The sequence below is a fragment of the Lepisosteus oculatus genome, chromosome 5 (genome assembly GCF_040954835.1).
Source record: "Lepisosteus oculatus isolate fLepOcu1 chromosome 5, fLepOcu1.hap2, whole genome shotgun sequence".
NCBI classification, from domain to species: Eukaryota; Metazoa; Chordata; class Actinopteri; order Semionotiformes; family Lepisosteidae; genus Lepisosteus; species Lepisosteus oculatus.
The window spans coordinates 56,434,813-56,445,372 of record NC_090700.1 but is presented as its reverse complement, the minus strand read 5'-3'; the positions used below and the strand labels follow the sequence as shown (position 1 = coordinate 56,445,372).

Below are 10,560 nucleotides of genomic sequence, written 5' to 3'. Positions count from 1 at the left end.
CTGCATCCCATGCATCATTTGCATGTCTTATTGCTGGTATATTGTTCAAAATCTGACAGCCAAAGAGTTTCTAGCCTTCTATAACAGCAGGCATGTCATCCTGCCCCTGTACAGCTCTTCAGATACTGCACATCTACTCTTAGCTATTTAATGTGTAAAGACCAGAGAAGTGGCCTTTGGGCTCATTTGTTCAGATGGTTCTGTTGTCCTTTAGCCAGTGCTGGTTCTACTGGGAACAAATACTCAGAGGATGAAACCCTTGACCTGCCATTCCATGTGAAGATGGAGAGAACATGCAAACTCCACACACACGGACATCCCAAGCTGGAGCCCAAGACATTTTCAATCAGTTCAACAACGTCTGGGACAATTTTAATTTGGGACAAGCTGCCAGCTACCTTACTATTTATTGTTAAATTAACTTTTATTGTAGTGTTTTGCAGGTTTTAAGACGCCTTACAACTAACATAGAATTTGTCAGTAAGTTCATAAAGGGTGTTTTGGTTATCTTCCTGCAAAACCTCTGTCTCACCTCTGCAAATGAAATATTGGAAAAATAAAACTCTTTATGTTCTGCATAAATTTGTATAACTATGCAGTTTTCATGAGACATAAAAATTGTATTATTATTAATAATAACAACAACAATAATAACATTTACAGATAATATTAAGTTCAAGTTTATTTGTCATTCCAGCCATATACAAGTATACAGTGGTGCAAGATATCGTTCTCCAGGTCTACGCTGCGAATGCAGACAAGGCACTGACTAGCCAATACTATAGACAATGTAGACATAGACATTTCTGACATAAAGTGCAATGTGCACAGTGCAATTTACTTAACAGGATTGTGCAAAGAATTGTGCTAAGAATACACCAGACAGTATGTCTGACATTAGGCAGAAAAGATTAGTTATATATATATAATAACATATTCAGTAGAGAAAATACTTATAAATTATATTTTAATGCATTCAGTTGGTTATTAAAGTTTTCAATATTACTAAAACAGCAGCCGAACTGTAACGAAGAGGAATAACACGCAAGGCAATTTGTCAAAATAGGAACTATTATTTGAGTTGATAGTAAAACGGGGACGGATGTGGGTGATGCACAAAGTGTGCAACGACAGAAAGCGATCTGAAAACAGTACACAGAGGAAGTACTGTAGCTTGTGATTAAAACGTTTGTTTTCTGAAAACATTTTGATATATCCTGTATAAACTGTATTTAAATATACAGAACGGACCAGAGTAAAACAAGGAATGGAGGATGATAATGAGGCGTTTTATCGAGACCTTCCGAAAGTGGTAACAGTTGTTCACAGTTGTTCTCAAAAGCGCTGTACAATGTCTTAAGTATAACCTTGTGATATTTTATCGGAATTAGAAATCTCAGAACCGACGGGGGACTTGAAATAATTGATTTTTTTTGTTTAAACTTTCGTGTCGGATAAACGTAGTGAAACAGGTAAAGGTTTATTCCACGCTGAAAGGAAAAGAAAAGAGACAGCGTGTGGCTGTGGACCCTTCTTCAGGTGTCAGTGTCAGTGTAATGAAATCAGAGGGGTCACAGCACGCAGTGAGCTCGGCTGGTCCCGAGGTGGTATCTACTCGCTTTTCAATGTCGGAAGATCGAGAACAGACACGAATATTACTCTCACGTGTTAAAACATGTTTGAGGAAAGTCTGCATGGGAGTGTACAGCGTCGTCCTGTTCAATGTAACATTCCTGCATGTCTGTCGATGGGAGTACTGGCTCTCGGTGTTGATAACATCAGGCCCTAGTGGGGAGCCTGGGGGGGGCTGCTGGTATGTAGTGCCGAGAGGCGGGTAAGGGGCTCTTCTGCCTTTGATCTTGCAGGAGCTGCACGCACACCTCAACGGCTCTGTCAGCGTGCCCACCATGGAGCGGCTCATCGCCCGGAAACCCCACCTCAACGTCCAGCACAGCATGACGGCCATTCACAAGGGCCAGCGCCGGACTCTGGACGAGTGGGTACCAGTGAGCACTGTAGTCTCGGGATCAGCGTGTCCAGTGTGAACTCCCATAGCACTTCAGCGCGAGGCTGCCCTTGTGCCTGTGCTAACTGTCAAAGCATCGCTTTGTTTCTGTTTCAGGTGTTTTCACATGTTCAGAATAATCCACCAATTAATTGACAGCGAAGAAGATCTTTTTATGGTATAGTGATTTCGCTTATTTTGGGTGATTCAGTATGATTTATTTTCTTGAGCTTGGTAGCCTCTCTACTGGAAATATTAACAGTTGTGATAGTTTAGGTCTAGTATTTCAAAATATTACTCATGTCAAAGTGAGATCACTGTATCTGTGATATAGAATTGATTCGATTCTATTAATATTTTAAACTCTTCTGTATTTTGCTGTTGATACCTACTCTTTATTAATGATGCTGATTAGCATGTAATGAAAAAAAATAATTTTGGAACTGTGAGTGTCTGAATTGCACCGAATGTCCAAAATATTAGAACCACCTCATCATGTAACATATCAGGCATCTGTGAGCTTGAACGTGTTCAGAAATATTTCCCGCCCAGTTTCTCCAGCAGGACGTCTGCATTTGCAGTGCTGACGAGGGTAGTGGAGTGTGGGATTAGACTGGCAGCAGAAATGCCACCTTGGAGCCCAGTTTACTCAGATTTCAGAAGCTTTGCAAGGCCTAGCCTGCTTAGTACTGGGGTGGAAGAACTCAAATGCCAACCAAATTTGTTACTGCGAGTGCTATGGGACAATATGAGCTGCTTGGCGGTAAACTGTCATATTTTTGTTTTGCACCAAATTTCCTTTTCAGTTTCACGTCCACTGTTCAAGCAGTATTTAAAGTTGGAAAGACAGTGAGTGAGCAGGGGATAATGTTTTCTCTTCCTCTTGTACCAGGTTACCAAAGATGTGGTAAAGGAATATGCACTGGATGGAGTGAAATACTTGGAGCTGAGAAGCACACCCCGCGAAGAGAAGCATACAGGTCCATATTGGGGAAAGGGGACATTCTAGCTTGTGTCCCATGAGCCGGGGAATAATATTGCTATAAAAAGAGCTTTGTAACAGTCAGCCTGGGATATTATCTGCAGTAGATCCCGCACACATATTAATAAGCTGTTCCAGGCTAGCTTTATGCATACTGTAGAGCACTGGCTGAAATGTTAAGTATTTTTTTAGAGAAAAAGACCTTGGAGTCTTGTTGCCATTCAGTCTGACTGAAGCCAAAAATTTAGGTTCAGGTTAGACGTCAGTCTCTCCTGAAGACAAAAATTAAATTTAAGCACTGTTTTAGGGAAACTTAAAATTCTTAATAATTCCTAAGATAAAAATTAATATATTTAATATCTATTGTGGTTTGCGTAGTCAACTCTAGAGATTTCTGCAAATAACTGTTGGTGTAAGATACTGTGGCGAGTATATGTAAGGTATGTAATTGATATGGAATTTGTGAAGAAAAATGGTTTCCGATTTTTTGTTTTTTCCTTAACCAGGACTGACAAAGAAAAAGTATGTGGAAACAGTGATGGCAGCCATTGCGCAGTGTGAGCAAGAAGAGCTGGACATTGATGTCAGGTAAAGGGAATGAATCGCCTGCAGTCGGGGGGCTGTCATGAGCCAGCTGTGACCGGCATCCCCCAGACTGCTGTGGCACTGATGGGAGGCGAGCCAGCCAGTGCCCCTCCCACAGATTGCTCTCCTCCAATCTCCGCTACAGGGCTGGTTGCCAGGGACGATTTGCTCGAAGGTGTAGAAGCTGGAGGGCGCTGTGCTTCCTCACTCTCCCCTGTGTGCGGTTGTGGGGTTCTGTCTGTGCTTTCTCTCTCCCCTGTGTGGGGTTGTGGGGTTCTGTCTGTGCTTTCTCTCTTCCCTGTGTGGGGTTGTGGGGTTCTGTCTGTGCTTTCTCTCTCCCCTGTGTGGGGTTGTGGGGTTCTGTCTGTGCTTTCTCTCTCCCCTGTGTGGGGTTGTGGGGTTCTGTCTGTGCTTTCTCTCTTCCCTGTGTGGGGTTGTGGGGTTCTGTCTGTGCTTTCTCTCTCCCCTGTGTGGGGTTGTGGGGTTCTGTCTGTGCTTTCTCTCTCCCCTGTGTGGGGTTGTGGGGTTCTGTCTGTGCTTTCTCTCTTCCCTGTGTGGGGTTGTGGGGTTGGTGGGTTCTGTCTGCGCTTTGTCTTTCTCCCCTGTGTGGGGTTGTGGGGTTCTGTCTGTGCTTTGTCTTTCTCCCCTGTGTGGGGTTGTGGGGTTCTGTCTGTGCTTTCTCTCTTCCCTGTGTGGGGTTGTGGGGTTCTGTCTGTGCTTTCTCTCTTCCCTGTGTGGGGTTGTGGGGTTCTGTCTGTGCTTCCTCACTCTCCCCTGTGTGCGGTTGTGGGGTTCTGTCTGTGCTTCCTCACTCTCCCCTGTGTGCGGTTGTGGGGTTCTGTCTGTGCTTTCTCTCTTCCCTGTGTGGGGTTGTGGGGTTCTGTCTGTGCTTTCTCTCTCCCCTGTGTGGGGTTGTGGGGTTCTGTCTGTGCTTTCTCTCTCCCCTGTGTGGGGTTGTGGGGTTCTGTCTGTGCTTTCTCTCTTCCCTGTGTGGGGTTGTGGGGTTGGTGGGTTCTGTCTGCGCTTTGTCTTTCTCCCCTGTGTGGGGTTGTGGGGTTCTGTCTGTGCTTTGTCTTTCTCCCCTGTGTGGGGTTGTGGGGTTCTGTCTGTGCTTTCTCTCTTCCCTGTGTGGGGTTGTGGGGTTCTGTCTGTGCTTTCTCTCTTCCCTGTGTGGGGTTGTGGGGTTCTGTCTGTGCTTCCTCACTCTCCCCTGTGTGCGGTTGTGGGGTTCTGTCTGTGCTTCCTCACTCTCCCCTGTGTGCGGTTGTGGGGTTCTGTCTGTGCTTTCTCTCTTCCCTGTGTGGGGTTGTGGGGTTCTGTCTGTGCTTTCTCTCTCCCCTGTGTGGGGTTGTGGGGTTCTGTCTGTGCTTTCTCTCTCCCCTGTGTGGGGTTGTGGGGTTCTGTCTGTGCTTTCTCTCTTCCCTGTGTGGGGTTGTGGGGTTCTGTCTGTGCTTTCTCTCTTCCCTGTGTGGGGTTGTGGGGTTGTGGGGTTCTGTCTGCGCTTTCTCATCCTCTCCTGACATTTTTAATGAGTAGTAACAAGTCTTTAGTTTTATAAAGGGCATTTTGTAATTTTAGAAAAATTACAGAGATGAGAACATATCAAATTTAAATGGACTGGAATTATAGGGAAACATTTCAACCACATCACAAAACACTACATAGCAGTTATTTCACTTATGTTAATTTGGTCCATCTTGGCAGCAATTTGTTATAGAACAGCAGAAGTCCTTCTGGAGAAGGTTAGTGCAGCACAGAAACTGAAAGGCAGTTCAGAATTACTGATGTCAGATTTTCTTTTTTTAAGATTGTCTTTTGAGAGTATCTTTCCAGCTGTCAATGTGCAACATATCAAAGCCATGAATGATATGAATGATACCCTTAATATAAATGCTTCTGAGATAAAAGCAAATATTTTTCTCTTCAGGTAGTATATGATATTTAAAAACAGGTTTCCCCAGGTTGTTTTAACATTCCGTTTAAAGACATGAAGCTGTTCATACTTGTGACTTGGCGAGAGCCGTGTGCTGCTGATGAGGATGAGTGAGGACAGTGACAACCTTGCTTGATTGGTCGTTCTCTTCCTTCAGCCCAGTTTTAACCTGTCATTATAATTTCCATGTCAAACCTTGGGATCACGGTTGAACGGTCATGTAGCCATCTGCTTAGACTTGTAAAAGGAGCTTTTAGTATTTTAAAATTTGACTGAATTGCCTATTTTATAGATTTTTAGTGGCCATTGACAGGAGGAACGGCCCTGAAGTTGCCATGGAAACTGTCAAAATGGCCGAAGACTTCATGCTGTCCAGTGATGGGCTGGTAGTTGGGTTGGACCTCAGTGGAGACCCAACAGTGAGTGTTTGTGGGGTATCGGCTTTCTGTCTCATATGTAGCCTCTCTTAAACATCATGTGATTAGCTGATGTGATAAGAATCTTTACTCATGCCTTATTTTTTTGTGTACTTTTTTGTGTTGTTTGGCAAAATAGTGAAATTATTTACAGTACATCTCAGAAAATCGTCCTTCAGGAAGTAATATACTGATGTTTTCCAGAAATGTTATCCAGCAGTACTGTAACAGTGCCACGGAAGAAAAATACATCCTACCCTTTTGAGATGATAAAAATATGAGCCCTCAAGTCATCGGTGCTAGCCCATTATTATACAGTTGTTGTAGGAGATTTGTATTTCACAGTAATAGTGCCCTCAAACCAAATTAAGAATGGTAGAATCTGCTACTCCAACAATAAAATGTAACCTGCAGAAATGGATGAATGTGGGTTTATTTTAAAGGTGGGCCATTGCAGAGACCTCATGCCTGCTCTGCAGAAAGCCCGGAGTGCTGGGCTGAAGCTGGCTCTGCACCTGTCTGAGGTAAGACTCACTGCTCCACTACCAGTCCAGTAACGGTCCTTCTCAAACACCCCAAGAACATGCTTGATCATTTGATATACTTCCAACTTTTCACCATTCATGTGGGTGTATTTCAATGTGAATGTGAATATTAATACTTCAATTTAAAGGACTGTGACTACACGAGATTCTGCAGAACTGACTTTTATCAAAATCCTTATGTAGCATCTAGTAGAACAAATAGAACAAGATTTACAGACCGCAAATTAAATCTCTGTTATATATGCCTGTCAATTAAATATTAATGGTCTTATAAACAGTCATAAATACTGTGTATATCAAAAGTCTACACACCCTTATTGAAATTTCAGTTTTTGTTGATGTAAAGCTAAAATCAAGACAAATTGTGTCAGATGTTTTATCACCTTTATTTAGATATTGTGACCATCAGTATTTAAGTGAAAAACAATGCCTTGAAAGTCATCAAGGGTGTGCCATCAATAACGGTGTGCAGACTTTTGAAATCCACTGTATATGACATAACCTTCACCCCCACATTAAAATACATTTGACAAATATTTACTTGTCAAGTTTTTTTTTAAGAGCACATTTGTGGGAATTTGTCCGTGTAGTCGCTGTGTGTCAGGCCATTGAGGCTCAGAGCTTCCTGCTGCAGACTCTGCCCTCTTCCAGGTGCCCACCCAGAGGGAGGAGACAGAGCTGCTCCTGACCCTGCCCCCTGACAGGATTGGCCACGGCACCTTCCTGCACCCGGAGGTGGGCGGGTCCCAAGCGCTGGTGGACGCGGTGAGACAGGGCAACATCCCCCTGGGTGAGATGGTGAAGCTCCATTCTTAATCATTCAGCACAGTTAGAAATAGGTTGGAGCCCCCCCAAAGGGATTCCAGCTCTCAGTAGGCCAGTCAGGTTTTAAATGGATTTGTCCTTCTGGCACCTCACTAAACGACACCTATATTATGGTTAAGCATACAATTCAATTGTGGTAATTTGGCATTTGTGGCCAGTTCTGGTCGGAAGTGGCTGAATCCCTGTGACAGCTATGAACAGAGGTATTCTGTGAGAGCCAGACTACAGCAGTCAGCAGCCTCTCAACCTCACCAGTACCTGCCGTGACTCCTAGCATTTGTTGGTACGCAGGTATAGATGTTTATCTAGAAAAACTGGTTTTAAAACTCTGGTTTTAAACAGTGGACAAATTGACAGAATTTTCAAGTTCAAAGTACAGTTCATTACATTCTCAGACACAGCTGTTGACTGGTTTTGTATTGTCTTTAGGTAATTTAAAAATACAAATGAGGTATCTTAGTTCAGCTATTTTCTTGGTCTGTAGCAATTTAAGTACAATAATTTGATTGTTTCTACAAAAGTTGCTGGATTCCAGTCTGTTGGTGGTGGATGTTAGTGTTGGTTAAAAAAAACAACATAACTTTACTTTCCTGTTACTCACTTTCTTAAAAGTACAAATAAATTAATCCTAGTTTTATTTTATGTGTGTGATTAAAGTGGGAGCAGAAATGATCTGTGAACTTTTTAAGCTTCATCAGTCACTACACAAGACAGAGACTGTCAGAGGTGTTTCTGTTGAAGGCAAACTCACCAGCACTATAAGGGCTATAGTCACTGACCTGTTACTCAGCCGAGCTGGAATGCTAATCCTCTCTGTTCTTCAGAACTGTGCCTGACCTCCAATGTCAAGGGCCAGACCGTCCCTTCTTATGAGAAGCATCACTTTCAGTACTGGTACCGCCTGGGCCATCCCTGCGTCTTGTGTGTAAGTCCTTCAGTCCTGCCCTCTCACCCAGCTCAGCCCAAATGTACTTTCAGTGGTGCTTTTTTATTCGTTTAAAAACACATTTTACAGTTTTATCAAATCACTGCTGCATCTTATACATCTAACTATTAAAAATAGTTCAGTATAATTTTCAGAGTCTGTAAGTATCAAGACAAAAAGGTGTCTATTTCACAGGTTAGGGGATTTTGTTTTTACGTAACCATAAGAACTGCATTTTTGAGTAAATCTGTCTTATTTGAGTTCTTTGAGCACGAGAGTCTTTTATAAATATCTTCACATCTTCCACTGCTGAATGCCTGGGGAGGGTGTTCAGTTTTTAAATTACGGAAGATATTGACTGACCTAATCATTCACCCCTCCCCAGGCGGATGACAAGGGCGTCTTCGGTACTGACCTGTCCCAGGAGTACCAGCTGGCCGCCTCCACCTTCGGCCTGAGCCAGGAAGCTGTGTGGACGCTGTCAGAACAGGCCATCAGGTGTATCTTTGCCCCGGAGTCCATCAAGCAGGAACTGAAGCAGAAGTGGGCTGATCTACGCCCATGTATCCTCAAATGACTATTTTTAATACAGAGATTTTTTAAATAGCATTAAACGTTTCTGCACTGTGCTTATTCACATCACAAGTATTAAGGATATTTTTTAATAGTTAAGGGGTAGAAAAACAAACTGAAGAGTAACATTTTGCTTTCTGTTGTAAATGGGGTGAGTAATGCAGAAGACCCATTGTTTGTTATACTAGTGATCCTACAGTCTAAAGCTACATGTCATAAGGATCAAATCTCAAACACAGCTAGAATTGCACATAATATACAAGTTCTTTCAATCTTGTGCACGACAAAATGTGACAGCAGATTTATACAGGGGGAAGGCAGAGAGGTGTCATGGCCCAGTCGGTTTGGTGCACATTCACTTAACCTCATCTTGCTTGAGCAGAGAGCAGAAGCACTGGCATTCTGGTCCTTCTCATACATATTGGTGTAGGAGTTTTGTGAATTTATTGGAACAATTTATTAATTGTAGCAGTAACCACGAGGTTATTCTTTTATGGCTATTAGAAAATCAATCAGTGACACACAAACATGGATTCAATACACAAGATACATTTATTAATACATAAATTGTGCATATAAAACATAACAGTCTGCCTGGATACAGATGGCAATTCTTACTGTGAGGGTTATCAAAATGCAAGGTATATAATCACGAAGAGATGCAAAGAACAAAGAGATACAAAACAAAGAATATACCAAAGGCCACCTGACTGCTACATCCAATCGCTGCGGTATTTGATTGTTGTCCTATGGCCGGTTCTGGCTCGATGCCATCCAATCCTGTTGCACCGCCGGAGGAGTCGGAAGGAGAGAGGAGGGAGGCAGTCGTCTCTCCCAGGAACCTACTAGTAGTCCGGCTGGCTAGCAGAGAATCTCTCTGCACAGAGGGTGACCATGGGTCCGACAAAGTCACTCTTTAGGGGAAAGAAACTTGGTTTGCCTCCTTTTAAGCGCCACTGCTGAATAAAAACATACTCAGATTGTCAACAGGAGTCAAAATATATACTTTGGTGATCAAGCGAAGTGTCCCTGTTGGCTTTTACTAACAATTTGAATTCATACATACAAGCATCCTCTGGTTCGCTCTGGGAACGAAGTTGCATGTCCCACACTTAAACAACAGTGCTGGCAGTCATGTGATTAGGTCTGAGGGAGTGCAAGAGTGGATGGAGGAGCAAAGTTCTGAGATCCACACTCTTTTTATCTGGAACAAAGACAGGTGGTGACCTGTGATTAGGTTACCACAGCCTGCAGGTTTCCAATTGGTTGGTCAAGGTAAGAGATGAGTATCAATGACCTCAGAAATCTAGGACTGCAATCCAGATGTTCTCCAGAATCTCATAGACAGATAGTCACCACAAATGGCCATTGATTATGATAGCCAAGCATGGCTGAGCACATCCCCATTGGGGAGCTGCTGCTCCTTACCAAAGAGAGCAATTTAAATCAGAAACTACAAGAACATCTTCTCTGTGGCTGCACCAGAGAGATGAGGCCTCATTTAGGAAAGCACAGCAACATTTAACTATCTTATTGGCATTGCCCTTACATTGGTAAACTTGTCATCAGTTAGTAATCCATTTATTCTGTCACTGTACCTCAGTGCCTACAATACCAAACAAATCTGCTAAATTAAAATCAAGATAATTTCACACTGGGGAAAAAAAAAAAAATGTATCATTTTCTGCTCTCCAAACTGGTAAGAACACAATCCTCATAGTGTGGACTGAGCCAAGGAGAAAAAGATGCTCGTGAGTCACCCTTTTATAAA

The 10,560-nt window shown here is 42.9% G+C and overlaps 1 protein-coding gene across 1 annotated transcript; it reads left to right on the top strand.

Moving 5' to 3' along the window:
• The first annotated feature begins 1,112 nt into the window (after positions 1 to 1,112).
• Positions 1,113 to 8,830, top strand: mapda (N6-Methyl-AMP deaminase). The gene is made up of 10 exons (XM_069190692.1): positions 1,113 to 1,312; positions 1,866 to 1,996; positions 2,123 to 2,183; positions 2,898 to 2,985; positions 3,494 to 3,575; positions 5,798 to 5,924; positions 6,365 to 6,445; positions 7,118 to 7,256; positions 8,116 to 8,216; positions 8,602 to 8,830. The coding sequence occupies exons 1-10, from the start codon at positions 1,268 to 1,270 to the stop codon at positions 8,791 to 8,793; spliced, it is 1,047 nt and encodes a 348-aa protein (XP_069046793.1). The 5' UTR covers positions 1,113 to 1,267; the 3' UTR covers positions 8,794 to 8,830.
• Positions 8,831 to 10,560: the final 1,730 nt, after the last annotated feature.

Bases quoted from the DNA above. Each gene is read 5' to 3' on its own strand.
- mapda (XM_069190692.1), top strand. From the start codon at position 1,268: ATGGAGGATGATAATGAGGCGTTTTATCGAGACCTTCCGAAAGTG. The intron at 3,576-5,797 runs GTAAAGGGAATG...CCTATTTTATAG, and splicing joins GAGCTGGACATTGATGTCAG to ATTTTTAGTGGCCATTGACA. The intron at 6,446-7,117 runs GTAAGACTCACT...GCCCTCTTCCAG, and splicing joins TGGCTCTGCACCTGTCTGAG to GTGCCCACCCAGAGGGAGGA.